We start from the raw sequence: 18377 nt of genomic DNA, 5'->3' as shown, positions 1-18377 counted from the left end.
ACCTCTCTCTCTTTAAATTCCTGCAGGAAAACTCTCAGGGTCAGCATTTGTTAAGGCCATTTTGACATCCCGGGTTGAGATGAGTTATCACAGAACACGGGTGAAATAGTAGCAGTAACCCGGCAGGGTTACTACGGGTGAGGAGACCTCTCAGGGTAGGGTTTTGTTTTCCATAGCTTATCGTTAGTCTTGTTTTACACGGAATGACATCTGGAGGCACACGTTGAAGGAAGTGCTGGTTGCTGAAATACCTTCTTCTAGGTCAGGCTGCACGAGAATGCTCTCACGGTTGCCTCTGTCCACGTGCGCTAGACCAGATCTGTCAAACAACTTTCCTTAATTGGAATTGCAGCTCGTAGAGAACTTTCAATCTATAATGACTTGTGCATGCACGCCCAGTACAATGTTGGCATCTTTACAAAGCATCAGTGAGATATGACAAGATAAGAAAGGACACACGGCTAATAAACATCCAACAGTGCCCAGCTGACTCACAGATTGTACTTAAAAGTCAGACCCAGTGCGTTGACTTCCTAGCTCCCTTTAGCATATTCTACTATTTACCAGTGTTTCAACCGAAAGAACAATGTATCATTGCTCAGAGGCCTTAAAAGACTTTGGATCCAGGCCCTATAAAACACAAATTATTTTCATAGCTACAGTTTATGATATCATCTGTACAAACAGGTTTCCAGTTCCCCTGACAGGTCTATTTAGAAGAGGATGGTTTGTTTTAACAAAAATGTTGCAAAGAACACCCAAAGGGGCTGGTTGTAGGTAGGGACACGGACTTCACACAGGCAGCATATAAAGCTGCAAAACACACAGAACTCATTTAAAAACAAGGTTCACACACCCTCCAAAGCAGACAGTATTAGGAATTATTCAGAAAAAAAATGTTTTTTATATGCTAAGTGTCTCGTCTGTTGGCTACTGTCTACTGGAGTGCTCGACCTAAGAGTCCTACTTTGTTAAATCTACCTACGTTGTAACAATGTAGTTTGACATTTCCAGGAGCAAAAGCGTGTAGCATCCGTACTTAGTTGGCAGGCTAGAAACCCACAGTTAACACAGCGGTGCTGACCCGTGCTACTAGGATGATCTGAATTAACACAATATTCTTGCGGGTCATCAGCAGCCAGAGACAGGCACCCACAAGGGGCTCTTTTAGGTATGACCCCAGGGTTGCTGGTGTGGTTTCCAGGTCTCAACAGATGTAGGGGGTTTTGTTTTGGTTTTTTGGAAGGAGCTGAGGAGCCAGCCTCATAAATGCTCCCCTCCACCCCTCATCTCTCTCTTCACACCCCAAAGAAGGATTAAAAAAAAAAAAAGAATCTATACAATAGTTTCTTTCTTTCTTTTCTTTCTTTCCTTCTTTCTTTCTTTCTTTCTTTCTTTCTTTCTTTCTTTCTTTCCTTTTTTTGAAAGAATATTTTGGAAGGATTGGGAATACAACAATGACTGGAATTCTTGGAACACACACCTTCCCCTTCTCACGGGGAAGGAATTAGACTTTGCATGCGCATACTCAGTTTAGATGTTTGTTTTTGTTTTGTATTTCTTTTTTCCTGAGAAGGCTCCCTTAACCCTTCATTTCTCTCTCTCTCTCTCTCTCTCTTTCTTTTTTTTTTTAAATAGCTTTCTGACAAACTGAACTGAGCCCCCTGAAAGTTCCTAATGGTGCTGAGGTATTGTTTCCCGAAGGAAGGCATTGCCTCAGAATGAACAAAGAGGCCAGGCCAAAGAGCCATAGGTAAAACTTCAGGACAACAATTGATTATTCTTTCCTCTGCACTGACAACTTCCAGGCTACTGATTGTTTTCACAGCATTTGGGGTTCTGTACAACTGGCACTTGGGGGAAATGCTATTGTTTACCCTTTACACTTGACAAAAGCAATTCCCACGGGCGCAGCCTGTGAGCTTAAGGAAGAAACAGGCTGGTGAATTCCCAAGCTTGAGGGCAGCCATATTGTCACCGCCTACAGAACTACCAAGCCCCACGTTTCTCAGCCTGGCTCTTTTGATCATTACTGCTGGCTTCCCCCAGCCCTGTGGTTCACGTACAAAGATCAATTAGTCGTGGAAACCATACATGCAAACAGAACAACAATGCATATTAAAAGTACCTTTCCTTCAAATGCAAATTTAAAATGTAATTACTCTTGATTTTATTATTTTTTTTAAAAGGCACGCATTTAAATAGTTTTAATGCTGTGGTTTCGGTAATTTCTTAACTTTTGCAATTTCTTTTTTTTTTTTTTTTTGATTTTTTTTTTTTTTTTTTTTTGGTTCTTTTTTTCGGAGCTGGGGACCGAACCCAGGGCCTTGCGCTTCCTAGGCAAGCGCTCTACCACTGAGCTAAATCCCCAACCCCACTTTTGCAATTTCTTAATCCTCACAAACGTCCCATTAACATCTGCATATAGAGTGGGCGGCCTTTTACCTTTTTTAATGGGTAAATTTTTTCAATTGACATTAAGAAGATTGAGTTAAATCTCCATTCACGATAGCCTTTATAGCCTGGATCCCTGGGTTGTGGACTTTGGATGTCACCAAAGCTTGGTGAAGGGCTTTAAAACAGTGCCCAGGGGCCATGAGTATTTTGAATGAAGGCTTGCTACACTTTTGCCTGCAGTCAGGGCCTGTCAGTCCAGTCAAGGACAATGAGGAACATTATCTAATGGTAGCAGGAAACCCATGTGATTACCTGGGATGGACAGAGGAGGGCGGAGCAGACCTGACGGACCTTCATAATTCACATTGGGACGAAGCTTTACTCTCAGAATTACATCAACATCTTGTGTCCCCAGGACCCATCTTAGAACACCCCCCTCCCCAGTTTAAGATCAATGTACTTCATGTAAAAAAAAAAAAAAAAGAACAACTTTCAAATAAATAAGAACTATAATTTGTTATCCAGGAACTATTTACAAATCAAGAGCAAAATGAAATAGTTAAAAAATAAAACCAGGCGGACACTCGACAAAGGACTCAAATTCAACTGTACTCATCCTGTGCTGAAAAATTAACTTATTCATGTCCATCTTTGGCAGAGACCAGCGTTTGTTTAAATTATTCAGTTTTTCCAGCTTCACAACTTAAAAAATAAAATATATTTATATATTATATATGTATCAAAAGAGGTTGGCATCAGAGTGGAAGAAAGGCTGAGTCCCAGGTTGCTGCTATCAGGCAGAAGACAGAAGAGCAAACACACAAGAGAAGGCAGAGTACAAGGATCTTCAAATCCAAACACACACCGGGTGGCCCAGAGAGCACCCCAGCCAGCAGGCACTGGGGTTTCTTATTATGCTATCATGTCCAATCTCACTTTGGGAGGAGTGTCTCCTCTGGGCCTGAAAGTTAGCAACAGTAACAATAAACCAAGATGATAAGAGACAACTGTTACTTTTCAACGAGTCCTTTAATGTTTGACATTACTTTGTGTGGCACAACCACTCCTCCTGCTTTTAAATTCGGAGATCCGAGAGAAAATAGCCTTTTTGCTGCAGTGCTCACCTCTAACGAGAACTTCTGTCTTCCGAAGGATCTCTTCCCCTGTGTATATGTTCCTGGCTCTGCAGGCATAGGTGCCCGAATCTTCCAGAGACACATTCTTGATGACAAGGTTCAGAGTGATGGAGTAGTCCTGAGTGGTGGCCATTTTTTGCTTACTGATGCTATGGTGCATGGTCCTGTTGTTAACTGTCCGTAGCAGGATCCAGGTAATGTCTCTGTACAGGAATTTACTGACCACACAGGACAGTTTCAGGTCCTCTCCTTCGGTTGGTATCTTTTCCAAGGAAACGTGAAAGCCGTTTGGCACATCTGGAAAAGAACAATGAAGAACTAACTTCAGACCAGTGTCTCCCAACGAGATATTCAGACATGGTGCGAACTATGTGTTCCCCCTCGGATCCTCTCAGCATGAGCATCAGCGGGGACAAGTGTCCTGTCTTTTTGTGTTAGGGGAAGTGCTCAAAGAAAGCAGGAAGGGCCTGTGGAGTTGAGCCCATCCCAAGTGACACAGGAAACACAAAACCAGGGCAGGTTTGGGGAAGGTAACTTTTCCTTATTTGCCCCAGTTGCTCTTCATGACGAACTGGCTTTCCTGACTTGGGATAAGCCCTCGTCCCTCATTTCTTTAGCACGTCCAGTCCTCTTACTGGTAAGCTGACATTCAAGGAGTGTACAATAATACAACGACTTAGGAGCAGTTTGTACTAAAAACCCAAAGTCTGTGTACAGGGGAGCTAGTTCCGAACAGTTCCTTAGGGGTGAGCTTGGGAAAGCTCGTCAGAGCCAGTCCTCCCTTGCTTCACAGTGGCCTCCTCCCTATTACTTATGAACAGAGCTCCAGCCCCTTCGGTCGGCCAGTGGGCCACACCACAACGGTTATTCACCCACTCAGGCCCCTCCAGTGAGGACGGTTATACACGTACACAGGAGGAGAGAAGGATTTCTTTCAAAAATGTAGGTAAACCTGGACCCATTTCCAGATCCCGAAATTGGTCACTGGTTTTAAAAGTCAAATTTAGGGCTGGGTGCACATCTCGGTGGCAGAGGATTTGTTGAGTATGCATGAGCTCTCCTGGCTTCAATGCCCAGCACTATAAAGGAAGGGAAAGGCTAAAGGAAAAAAAATGTGTGGTGAAGCAAGCCCTTGGGAGGTAAAGGTAGATCAGGAGTTCAAGGTCATCTTTAGTTATATAGGAAGAGGTCCTAGGCTACTTGAGATATTCTCAAAAAACAATAAGAAATTAAATAAGAAAAGCCGTTCTGTTTGGGGTCAATTCCCATCCTTTCTCTACATCGCCTAAGTGCCCCCTTATTCCATACCGGCCTGTGCACCCCATCTTTCAGTAGTTCTTCTAGAACCATCTTTTGAATTTAGGGCTACAGACTCCTCCGTGTCATTCCGGAGCATTCATTGGAGGGCTTTAAAAACCACGGCCACTGGTCATGGAACTGACTTCTTCTCAATACCTTCCCATGGCCCGTTACTGGTGATGTATCTATATTTGAGCAAAGAATTTGGGCCAACATTTTACAAAGAGCTTTGAAGATGAAAAGCGCTGTTGTCTGTTGTTATTATTATCCTCCGTACACAAAGCTATAAAGAGACCTTTAAACCTTAAAGGGGACAATAGACCAAAATTAGACATCGTATCAGCGCTTCCCTAGGTCTCGCTTTGCTTGTTTTTCTGATTTCTCTGGCTTTGGCTGCATTATAAAGTGTATTGTCTGAAGAAATGCCAAAGCATTCATGTGAAACCTGGAAGCAGGGGGTAACGGCAGCCCATGAAGCGGGGTGCATGGGGAGCAAGGAGACACTCTCAGAGGAAAATTAAAAGGGGCCAGTTGGGAGCGCAGACACAGCAGCTCCCCTTCCAGTCGGTCGTGGCTAACCTAGCAGTGAGGTGTCTGAAGCAGCTACTCTCCTGTAGCGTCTTTGTGCATTTTGGACATCTTCCAGGTGAGAGTAACACATCTGTCATCGCCACCCACACAGATGAGACGAGAACAGAGGACCGTTTGCACGCGGGCTACTGGCAGGCTGTCCTTACTGGCCAGAGCCCCGCTCTATCCATCCGCTCTCATCCTGGAGGTTGGCACCCAGGGACCTCAGTCACGCCGCTGAGGTCACGAGCGGAGTCTCTATTTACTTTGGTGATTTAAAACTTCCTGTGGAAATAGCTCACAGGTTTCCTGATGGAAGATTTTGTTTTTCTTTGCCAAGCACCCCCAGGAATCTCAAAATAAATGCATTTAGTGACATTGGGAAATGAGAGAGGCGAGGTTTCATCTTCCAGTTTATCTCGCAGTGATAGCTCACACAACCATAGTCACAGCGGGGGACACACACACACACACACACACACACACACACACACACACACACACACACACACACGGCATCTGGAGAAGAGAAAAAAAAAACCCAAGAAACAAACAAACAAAACAGGTCCATCCTGCTAGCCCATTCCTGGAGTAGACATAGTTTCTGAAACCATCAGACCGTCTGTTTCTCAGTGTAACCCCCTTCAGTCTTTTCTTTTGATCCATAGAAGACAGTAGACAAGAAAATATCTTTAATGATTTAATAAACCCTGAGGGATTTTCTCCTTAATACTTTCCCCCCTGAAACCCTGAGGGTAAAAATGGACCTAAGAATTGAGTTGCTCTCTAGGGGACTGGAGAGGTGGCTTGGTGGTTAATAGCACCGGCTGCTCTTCTAGAGGACCCAGCGTTCAATTCCCAGTGCACACTCACAACCGTCTTTAACTCCAGTTCCAGGGGATCCAACACCCTCGAACACACATACATACAGGCAAAACTCTGATGCGTATAACATAGGAGTTGCTCTCCGGCTCAGTCATCTCGTCCTCACTACGTAACACTCATCTCATATAGGATGAGGCTCACCACAGTCTCCTATGGGGTCCATGAGAGAAGCCAGCCTCTCTCGGGAGACAAGGCCAATCTCCTGTGGGGAGAGCATGCCCGTGTAGGAAACCTGCCACCTGTGGGGCAGGCATTTCCACCTGACTGGGGTGGCCCCAAATAGACTGAAAAGGGTTAGCAATCTTATCTGGAACACTAAACATTTACTTCTGCAGAACACGGGCAGGATAGTGCCCGAGAGCGTGGGAATGGTTACTAGAGATCCTTACTTAGTTCACAGGTATCAGCGACAAGGGAGCACCAAAAATAGAAGGAGATGCTGTCAAGGAACAAGGATGCCTATGGCCATAGCTAGCTGCTTCTCTCCACTGAGAAAGGGAAATTATGGTGTTTTGAGAAGCAATAAAGCATCAAATAGGTCTTTATAGAATTCAAAGTTCAGACAGCCACTTTAGGGGATAGAGGGATCCCGGGGATTTAACTCAAGTGTCTCCTACACGATACTGGGGCGGGGGGTGTCTACCACTTAGCTACATGCTATGCCTAGTCCTATAGGGCAGCTTTTGAAGTATTACCGGGTTGGAGAGGGGCTGGACAAATGGCTCAGTGGTTAGGACACTGGATGCCATTGCTGAGGACCCAGGTTTGGTTTCCAGAACTCACCACACGGCTCACAAGCACCTTTAACTCCAGCTTAGGGCATCCAAAGCCCTCTCCTGGCCTTTGGGGGACACTAGGCATGCGTGTAGCACACGCACATGCTTGCCGGTGAAACACTCATGAACACGATATAACATAAATACGGAAAACTAAAGTGTTACTCTGGGTCAAGTATAAGCAGCACACTCGCGCGCTCGCACACACATGCACTCGTACACATGCATGCGCACACACACACACACACACACACACACGGTATATATCTTCTTATATCCTATTACATATACTATATATACAAAAGATATTTATACCTCTATCTATCTATCATCTATCTATCTATCTATCATCTATCTGTCTGTCTGTCTGTCTGTCTGTCTATTCTTGTTTTCCCTAGATAATAGACGTATAAAGTTTCCTAAAAGTACCTGTGTGTCCTAAGAATAAATCCTGGGCTGGGTGTGGTGGGGCTTTAATCCCAGCACTTAGGAGGGAGAGGCAGGTGGCCTTGTATAAGTTCAAGGCCAGCCGAGTTTATATATGAGTTCCTGACAACCAAGGATATATCATCAGATTCTTTCTTAAATGAATACAAACAAAATAAAAAAAATTTGGAGCAAAATTCCGATATGAAAAAGCGTACTAATTAGCTAAAAGCCAATAGCGAGGACAAGCGATTCAGTCTATCAATCTAAGTTTAAACTCTTCAGTGCTGGTAGCAGAGAGCCGTGGGGAGAAGGCAGATCCGAAATCACAGGTTAGATGGTAAACCACCTTTAGGTGTTAAGGTTTCCGTGTGTTTTGAGGAGCGCTTCGAGCTTCCAGTAGGCATTTCCTTCCCCGAATTCAGCACCTCTTCTCCCAGAGCACACGCGGACCCAAGCCAGAAGGACCCTAGACTTCCCTTCCTCTGCCAGAGGACTGGCATCCCTAGTCATCAATGTGCTTACCACCAGGTCAGCGCACAAGAAGTGGCTTAAGGAAAGACTGCAGAGCAGGGGTGGGGAGGGTCCTGGAGCAGATGTGGGCATGGCTCCCACTCACGGGGATGGAGTGAGAGGCACGGCATGCTCTCCAACAGCAGCCCTGAAAGGCCTCAGGACTCTAAGCCTAGCCCAGCCTTGAGGTCCTGATGTAGGTACAGTTGTGCACAAGAAGTCAGAACATGGTAAAGGTTTGTGGGATGGTTTTGGGTGAGTCAGTGGCTTGTGGGACCCTGTTGGTGCTGTCTTTTAGCTGCGAGCACTTAGGGGAAGCCCAGCCTCTTTTCTGTATCTGTTCACGCTCTCCCACAGCTCAGTGCCCTCCAGTTCTCTCTCCCTCTCAGACGCTCAGAGCTGCGCACGGCTTCAGAGTATCGGTCAGTGGTCTGTGTGACTGAAGGCCTCAATTTTATTTCATTTATTTTAAATTGATTAAAATTTGAGCAAGGCAATGGTGTGTGTGTGTGTGTGTGTGTGTGTGTGTGTGTGTGTGTGTGTGTGTTATTTCTCTGTTGGATACAGAGCTGTGGGCATAGCCAGTGATAAAACATCTACATGAGGTCTGGAGTTCAATCACCAGGAAATAACCCCCTAAATGTTGACTACATATTAAAAATATAATACAGTATTTTAGATATACTGGCTTAAACAAAATGATTTTTGTTGTTGTTTGTTTGTTTGTTTTTTAAGACAGGGTTTCTCATTTTAGCCCTGGCTGTCCCGGAACTCCCTCTGTAGATCAGGCTAGCCTAAGACTGATATATCCTGCCTGCCCCTGTCTCCCAAGTGCTGGGATTAAAGGCACTCACCACCAATGCCTAGCCTGTAAAATAGTACTCTAAAAATACATGAGCATTAGAAAACATTTTAATGACTACTTTTTATTTTATGTGTATGTGTCTGAGTGCATACATGTATGTACATGGGTGTGCCAGTGCCCATGGAGGCAGGAAAGGGGGCACTAGATTTCCTGAAGCTGGAGTTACAGGGAGTTGTGAGCCACTGGATGTGGTCTTAACCACTGGGCCATCTTTCCGGCCCTCAGAAATGTTTAAGGTACATGTGTGGGTTCTGATGGACAATGGTGGTACCATGGGGCCAATTCAAATATCACATGGATTCTAGGACATGCACAAGTGGATACGGGCCCTGACCTTCTTCCTAGGGGACTGATGGTCTTAGACAACCCCTGTGAAAGGGCAGATCGACCTCCCCAAAGGGTCCATGGCCCGCAGGTTGAGAGCCACCGAATTAGTCCAATCTACTCGAAGACTAATCTTAGTGAAATCTTCGTGAGAATCCTTCCCCTGCAAAGGTCTTTCCTACTGGGAGTGATATAAGGAACACTCTCTTCTGCTCTTGTAAGGTGAGAAGGTGGGGGGTCAGTCCTTGGCCTAGGGGACTTTGCTGTGTTCTCTCCTCTCCAGAGAATGCAGGGGGCACCGTCCAGGTCTGAGCAGTGAGAGTGACCTTCAGGACGTCTCCATGGCCCAGATTTCTTAGGGCTTGGTTCACGGGCTGCAGGCTCCCATCGTCTGACAACTCAAACGTCTCCTGAAGGCAGCGCTGCCTACTTCTTTCTGGAGACTTCTAGGCAATGTCAGCAGCCTGCTCCGTGCAGTGCGAAGTTTCCAGAGGGTTGGCAGACTGCCCAGGTTTCCTCAGAAACTGGGGAGGCCTGGAGCCAGGCAATTGTTTTTAGACTTTGAGCAACTTATTTCCTTCCTGAACCCGTGGAGGGACATAAGGAGTGCCACTTGTGTACCTTGCAGGTTTAAAGATTTGTAGAGACCGTCGGGTTTAAAGTTAAAAATTCTTACATGCTCATTAATTATGAGGAACAAAGCCCACTTTCAGATTTTGACAGGAGACTCTGAGTCCTCCAAGGGGCTGAATTACTTTAACTAGGGATTTCTAAGTAAAACAGACGAATGAAAAACCCACAACCCCTCCTAAACCCAAAAAACAAACAAACAAACAAACAAACAAACAAACAAAAAACAAGTCTAATATCATAGGGGTTGGAAGTGAACTGTGTACCAGACAGAGGGGTAGGTCCTGAGGGGGGGGAGTCAAGAGTGAGGATATAAGATCCCAAATTTAGAACCCAGTCTGGGAAAGAAACACAGACACAATTGAGAGAGAATTCCGGGAAGTGGCTCTTTAGAGACGCTAAAGATGTTGTGGAATTCTATTCTGAGAGCAGGGACAGAGGTAGTCACAGCTTGACAAGTCGGAATGTTTAAAAAAAAAAAAAAAAAAAAAAAAAAAAATCACCAAGGGCGTTAAAAGCAAAGAGGGTTGAAGAGAGACCAAGGTCACCCAGCTGCTCTGTAGAGTCGGGACAGCTTACCTGTGACGTAAAACCTTATGTCTCTCTCCACAGTCCCTATTTTATTGAAGGCCTTGCAGCTGTAGATTCCAGGGGTCCGAGAGTCAGCCACCACCAATGTGCTAACCGTCTGCAAGAGAGAGGCAAAGTTCAGCTAGGGGACAGAGATCTATTGGAACAGCCCTGAGCTACTCGGAGGGCTGGCGTGATTCAGCAGTTCCCTTCACGGAGAGGGTACGGCAGGGGTGGCAGCCACCAGCAAGCTCTCTGCTCTGGAGCCCCAGCACGAATAGAAAAATAACAGGAAGACAGGTCCTCAGGAGACCGGAGCCCATGACATCCGACCTACGAGGGGTTCGGCCTTATCTCGGTCTGTTGCCATAACAATCACAGACCTGAGGCGAGGTGTGGGACTGCACGTCCCAGCCCACGGGGTGGTCAGTCCACGTCTTTGAGAGGAACAGGTGAGGCCCAGCCTTTTCCTTGTGTGGGTGACCTGAGAGCATGGGTGCCAGCTGGTCACAGGAGGCGTCTATGGTGGGCACGGGAATCGAGCGAGGAGAGAAGAGAAGGTGACTCAGTCACTTCTCATTTGTGCTCACGGGATGTGGCGCGCAGCCCCCAGAAGGGAAGCTGAGAAGCTAAGGCGGCTGCGTGCGTGCGTGCGTGCGTGCGTGCGTGCGTGCGTGCGTGCGTGCGTGCGTGTTTATAAATTATGTATTCTCAGTACTTTAATTCTTTATGTACCAAATGAAGATATAAGGTGACATTTTAGAGCTGTGATTTAGCACGATTGTACCCAGACGGTGGTCAAGTTGATATGAACTTGGACGTACTTTGCAAACTAAATAATGTCTACCAGAAACCTAAGGTGAAAATTTAGACAGCTTAAAGACTTCCATTGTTTCCTTTAAAAGAAGAAATTGGAAATATGGGCTCACTGCTGGGCCGTCTTACATTGAAAGACACTGTGTGTGGGGAGTGTGGTGGGGAGGGAGGGAATTAAAGTTCCTTTTTAATACTTCAAATTAGAAACAAATGCCCAGAAGTTGATCCAGTTCCACAGAGCTCGTAGTCTATGTCCTAGGACACGAATACCTAGCCATGGGTTGTGAGACTGGGGTGCTGTTCTCACGTTGCGTGTCCTGGCTTAAGATGAAGACAATACCATGGGATGCCGGGCACTTTCCTGAATGACAGAGGAAGGGTCTGAACATGATTTTCAGCGGTGAAGTAATATTAAGTAGGCACTTTACGTGTGGTCTCTCAACTCCTCTTAAGAAATCAGGACATCTCTGTTTTTTGTTTTTTGTTTTTTTTTTTGTTTTGTTTTTTAAATCTAGAGACCAAGCTGACTAAAAACAAGGGCTGGAGAGATGGCTCAGTGGTTAGAGCACTGGCTGCTCTTGCAAGAGGACCTGGGTTAAGTTCCCAGCACCCACGTGGAGGCTCACAGCCATCTGTAACAACAGTTTCAGAGGATCCGAAGCCCTCTTCTGGCCTTTGTGAGCGCCAGGCACATAGGTAGTGCACATAACATGCAGGCAGAACGCTCACAACACATACACACACATACAAATAAATCTGAAAGAAAGACTGATGGCCTACTCAGTGATTTTAGGCAACAAACCCCCATCTACATTCCCCTACCCCCAAATGGTTTCTTAGTTGTTGGAGGTCTCTGTTCAGACCCATCCACTCTTACATCCTCCGTGTGTTATTGAACTTCTAGATAACACAGAGGGCTGGGCTATGTGGCAGTTCTCATTCCGTTTAGCGGCTGTTCATCATGTGGCCGTGAAGTCACTGTCACAACAGGGAGCACTGGTCCCTAAGGCCAGTGACTTTTAAAATGTGTTTGGCTTATTCCCTTTTTTTTTTTTTTTTTTTTTTTTTTTTTTTTCAGAGCTGGGGACTGAACCCAGGGCCTTGCGCTTGCTAGGGAAACGCTCTACCACTGAGCTAAATCCCCAACCCCGGCTTATTCCCTGCTTAAGGTTCCAACATATGCTATCTCTTCTGTGGGGGCGGAGGTGGGGGTGGGGGAGTTTCAGGTGGGTGGGGTAGGGGGTAGCCAGATGTAGAAGGGTCTGAAGCTTCAGCTCTCTCTATTTCAACTGTTAATTTTAATGAAGAGTGAGAAATATGAGTTCTGATAGCCACCTTCTTTCAATCATTCTACAGACCAACAAGAGTCATGGAGGATGTAGAAAATTGTGGTAAGACAAGTCTGTTGGGGACAGGGTGAGGGGAGCCACTGGCTGGTGGTAGCTGGAAGGACAGAGAGATAATCAAGTCCATTGTGACCCACTGTGTTGTCTGGGGAGTCTGGGCTCCAGCCTGTCAGAGCTCATCCCGAGAAGATCCGAAATGAATGTCTGCGCTGAGGACTTCCTGTTTGCAGTTACACGAAGCCCAAGTTCCTTATAGAGTAAGTCCTTACGGTTGATCCTCAAGGACCCACACAGACTTAGATTCTTGGATGTGTGGTTGTCCAATTTGGATCTATGGTTTAGTTAGCTATGTCTGCTTACGTTACGTAAACAGAAACCCCCTTTCTGTTGGTGTGAGGCCATTCGACATTTCAGACAGTCACCGTTTATACGGTTGTTAAAATTGCTTTGCTTGGGCAAAACTCAGAGCAACTGAGGAGGACTGGGGTTTGTGGCAAGGCGAAGCCTGCCTGCATACGTGTACATTTGCCGTGTTGGAGACCTGCACACAGTGGGCTGCAGAGATGACGCAGTGGTATGTGCATATGACAGAGATCAGGGTTGGACTCCCAGTACCCGCACGGTGGCTCACAATGATCTGTAACTTCAGGTTCAGGAGAGCTGACCCCCTCTCTGACCTCCATGGACACCAGGCATACACATGGCACGCAGACATACCTACATGCAGAACACTCACACGCATGAAGTAAATGAACACATTAGACTGACCAGGCTGTCTGGAATGGTTGTAGCAGCTTTAGTCTTAGTGAACTATGTCAGACTCTTGGTTTCATCTGAGACCAAAGCTGAGATGCCCAGAGGGGATACGGATCCATGTCATACAGTGAAGAAAGAAATATAAATCGATTTTTTTTCTTCGCCTAAGTAATGCCTTCCAATACAAGACACCTATGCACAGGCAGGCATCCTCCAGAATTGAACTCACTATGGTTTCCGTCGGTGTAGAAATGATGTAGGTGGAGTGTTTGTTATTTCTTTGTGGTAGGACCTTCATGTTGCCCTTGAAGGAAACATGGACAGCATTATCTCAGCCCCGTGAGATGGGGGGGCATTAAATAAGGCGACCAAGGTCTCTAGGGGTTAAGGGAGGAACCCCAAGACTCCAGAGACCACAGACATTCCTGGGTAGAGCATCTATCCTGATGTGTAGAACTCGAGAGCTCACACAAGCATTAAGTCAGGTCAGGTCAGAGATAGGAGCTCAAGCAAGCTCAGCATCCCTGGGTTGTATTGGGAGGCATCTTCTCATGGGACAGTAAGTGAGGAGGCGTAAGTGTCTTAAAGGGACCATTCTGATCCTCGATGTCCACCACAAAGAGGAGAATGAAAAAAAAAAAAACAAAACAAAAAAACAGAACAGAGTACCAAATTATCCCCGTTATGTTTTGGAAGAGAAACGGCCGAAGATTTGAGATGTCACAGATATTTGGAGCTGTAATCATTTCTTTTGTAGGACTCACCGGAAGGATCTCTCTCGAGACTGTCTGCTCGAATTAGTTCTATCATTAGTTTGCATTTTCTACAAATGAAGAGAACGGAGGGCCAGCACAACAGAGGCAGAAGCATGAAGGTAAACTACCACGAGGGCATCCACATTCTCTCAGTCACAGGAGAAGGGATAACAACCTCACTCCAACTTAAAACCCACAGTGGGGGCTGGAGAGGTGGCTCAGCGGTTAAGAGCACTGACAGCTCTTCCAGAGGTCCTGAGTTCAAATCCCAGCAACCACATGGTGGCTCACAACCATCTGTAATGCGATCTGATGCCCTCTTCTGATGTGTCTGAAGACAGCTACAGTGTACTTATATAGAATAAATAAATAAATCTTTAAAAAAAAATCCACAGTGGCCTTCCACAGAGGATGAATACAGCAAATCACAACATCAAAAAAGATACAAGCCTTCCTGTTGACGGGTTAGTTTGGGATAGGTGACTTCTCAGTGAGGTTTTCAGTTCAGTCTAACTGCATTCTTAAAGGACCAGTGCTTGTTAAGGGGTCCTTACTATGACCCAGGGATGCTCATCAAGACCAGCAGAGGCCAGACATGGTGGTACATGCCTTTGCTCCCAGCACTCGGGAGGCAGAGGCAGGAGGATACCTGAGTTTGAGGCCAACCTGGTCCACAGGGTGAGTTCCGGGACAGCCAGGGCTACACAGAGAAACCCCGTCTTGAAAAACAGAAAGCCCTCAAGCCCCCAAACAAAACAAGTAAACAAACAAAAGCAACAAACCAACCAAAGAAAAACCTGTCATTAGCTACTGTAATTAGCTGCTTGGATTTCTTAATTTTCCTTCCTTCCCGTTTGCTAAGCTTTAGTAATTCCTGTCTACAATGTCGCTTCGGCCTCATGGAATAGACTGAAGAGAGGTAATACGTCATTCGCTTAATTTCCGGAACAAGTTTTTTTTTTTAACCTATTTATGGAATGGAGATTTTAATCTTGGGATGTTTCTAACACTGCTTTCTTCTAAGCCTTTCGGGGAGAAATAGAAGATGTATAAAGGCCAAGGAAGAGCTGACATGATCCCAGCGGTGGCGCGCAACAACCACGTGATGGGAAAACAGAAGGTGAGAATGAGGGGAAGCCAGGGGCAGTGTGGGAACTGGACCACAAGCCATAGTTCTGTAATTAGGACGATCGTTTACGTCATGGGATTGTCTCAGGCAATTTACATATTTCCTCCTGTACCCTCAAACAAGTTCAGGGAAATGTCGCTGGCTGCCGCAGTGAGGCAGTCACCGCTCTCCAGCCTTACAAAATCAGCCCAGCGTTCTTCTCACTCTGGTCCCATAAACCACCCCTCCCCACTCCCCTCCCCCTCCCGGGTCTGTCGTGAACAACACAAAAATTCAACGTTTGTTTTTAGCCACTCCAGAAAATGGCTCACATCTCGCCAAAGTGGGCCAAGGAGGAAATGGAGTTTTGGAATTGTATTTTCCTCTATTCCCCTTCACTGACCTAAGGCACAACAACAAAGAAAAGCCCCTGGAACCCCTGAAACCGCCATGACTTCCTGGTGTGAGAGCTCCCACACCCACACCTATCCACAGAGGAGCAGCGTGTGACTGAATGAGTCATTTTTGTGGGACTTTAGTGTATTAAAGTCACAGTACGCCCAAGAAGCAAGAGTCTACATCGTAGAGGACGCTGCAGAACTGTGCTTGTAGCTCTCAGTGAAGGATGGATGTCTCTTTATCCCCCAACCACAAATAAATAAATAAATAAATAAATAAATAAATAAATAAACAATATATATAAATATATAAAAAATAAATAAAATATAAATAAAATAAAATAAATAAAATATAAATATAATATAAATAAAATAAAATATATAAAAAATAAAAAATATAAAAAAATAAATAATAATATATATATATATAAAGTAATGCTAAAACTAAACGCAGAAAGTTCTCCTAAATTCAGAACAAGAAACCAACAATTTATATCTAGTATTCAGGCTGCCTAAAGGATCTGTCGGCTGTCTATATTTTCCCTTACCTTATGGGGAAAATTAAAAGTTTTGTAACACAAATGATCTTGAACAGACACCGTCATTGCGCGTGTCCGAGACCATTGGGGGCTCACTGCTATCTACGTGGTCGTCAATTTATCACAGGCCTATGTGCAGAGGAACTTCCTCCAGGTTATTTCCTGTTTGCCACAGGAAGTTAGGTAAGATAAACACCACTAACGCCATTTCTTTGGAGGAGCCGAGAGATGTGGACCCTCTCTTTGCCCTCGGTTGGAAGGAGGAGGAGTTTGACCCTGCGGCTCCCGAACTTGGGCGGTACAAAGGCCAACTGTGCACAGGAGTTCATCTCGGAAATCTTTAGCTCAACTACAGAATTACAAGACAATGCATTTATTTCCAGCCTGAGTGGAAAATTGGGGTAGCTTTTTTTTTTTAAATCTCAGACAAGTTTTTCTCTGCTCTCACCAGGGTTGGTTGGGTTGTTTTTTGTTTGTTTGTTTGTTTGTTTGTTTATTCAACAGGCATTATCTATGGAGTTAGTTAACTGCACGGGGGTCACAACCATTAGGAATCTCAACCAGCTTCACCCCCATTCAATTTTATTGCTCGTTGTACTTTTTTTTTTTTTTTTGGTGGTAAGAAAACAAAGTAGAAATCCCGCTTTGATCGAGACCATCAATTCTCATTTTAAATTTCCAGGGTTAGGAATACATTCTTTTCCTGCATGGTCAGGAAGAACTGATACCAGTGACATCATCTGGGAAATCTACTAGGGCTTCGCGTGGCAGTTCTAAATGGTTCTCTAGTATTAGTGAACAATTTCCACCCACATCAAAAATTCAGCTTTCTAGAACTCCTTCTCGGCTAACTCACTCATTAAAGTCTTTCACCAATGGCTGGACACCACGGGACTTTATAGCTCCTGTGTACTGGGGTGGGGGAGGGGAGGCTACAAACCACCCCAGCTACTGCTGTGCCTATAAAACCATTCCAAATTCCTAGCTAGTGACTGTTAATGTTATCCCTGAATGGACTCATTAATTGTTTAGTTTTGGCTTAGTTAGCCATGAGACTGCTGAGTTTTGACTCGAGAGACTTTGCTTAGAATTTTTTTTTAAACTCTTTTATGCTGTGTCACTTGGGCTGCCCATGTTTAAAATGGGGAAAACCTCACTGGCATGCCAAAAAAGGATGCTGACATTAGCATCTTCAAAAAGGCTTAGACATGGAAAACTACAGGGCCAGCGTGCTGGTGCATACCGTTAATCCCAGCACTCAGGCGGCAGAAAAGAGAAAATGGGAGATGGGGGGCAGCTGGAGTGGTAGCTCAGTGGTTAAGAGCACTTGTCCTTGCAGGATTCAGGTTTGGTTCCTAGCACCTACATAACAGCTCACTGCCATCTGTAACACCAGCGCCATCTCCTGGCCTCCTGCATGCACATGGTACACATGGAGGCAAAACCTACTTACCCATAAAATAAAAACAAGTAAGTCTTAAAAAAGAGAAAAGAAGAGTGCAGAAGTTATTTATTGTTGCTAAATCCTATGTAGAGAGGACAATGCGTCTATTTGTCCTTGTGTTCAAGGACACAGCAAAATAAATGGATATTTTAAGCATCCCTACTTGAGCAGATGGTGGCGTTTATACAGATATTCTCTACTTCATAGCAAGATGAGCATGTAAATGGATGTTTTGATTTGTTAAACCATGCTATCCCCATGCCAGACAACAACTGATTCCTAAGTAAATCCTTCACTACTTCAAACAGGTTAAGCGTCAGGGTTTGCAGCCTACGGAGACTTTCTAATTCACAGGATACCAGCTCTTTCCTATGCTCCCTGGTTAGTCTGGGGAATCCCGATAGACGGCGTGTGTTTGCACACCCAGCCTAGGCTTCACCTGGCTGAAGGGCGAATATGGTATTTTCTGAGATAGGGGTGTTGAATTTTGGTGCGAAGCCTTGAATTAGTTTTTATTTACTGGGATCCCACTTCCTGTCCACTAGCAGGATCCAGGCACAGTTGAAGGCTAGAATTAGCTGGTGTTGCATGGGATTAATCCCAGCACTCGTGTGGACTCCAGGTCGCACCCCAACGGTGTGACTGTCACGCTAATTGACAGAGAAGTCAGTTGGTAGAGGTTGGAGCGTGCAGTTGGGAGAGGGGAGCCGCTGATGTGCACCAGCCCAAGGTTTAGGAAGAATGGGTTCTCCGGGCTGCAGGGCTAGCTCAGTGGTTATGGACGTGTATTGTTCTTGCATGAGACCCAAAATTCAGTTCCCACT

The 18377-nt window shown here is 45.3% G+C and overlaps 1 protein-coding gene across 1 annotated transcript in view; it reads right to left on the bottom strand.

Moving 5' to 3' along the window:
- Flt1 (fms related receptor tyrosine kinase 1) overlaps nucleotides 1–18377 on the bottom strand; it is a 169994-nt gene that overhangs the window by 77457 nt on the left and 74160 nt on the right. The window contains exons 12-13 of the mRNA XM_032886730.1: nucleotides 10401–10509; nucleotides 3522–3830 (exon numbers count right to left, since the gene is read on the bottom strand). Coding sequence (XP_032742621.1) covers nucleotides 3522–3830; nucleotides 10401–10509 — 418 coding nt within the window. The remainder of the gene's footprint in view (nucleotides 1–3521; nucleotides 3831–10400; nucleotides 10510–18377) is intronic.

This window comes from Rattus rattus, chromosome 16 (assembly GCF_011064425.1).
Source record: "Rattus rattus isolate New Zealand chromosome 16, Rrattus_CSIRO_v1, whole genome shotgun sequence".
In the NCBI taxonomy this organism is placed as follows: domain Eukaryota; kingdom Metazoa; phylum Chordata; class Mammalia; order Rodentia; family Muridae; genus Rattus; species Rattus rattus.
Note: the sequence above shows the minus strand (reverse complement) of the source record. Positions and strands in the feature narration are given on the sequence as shown.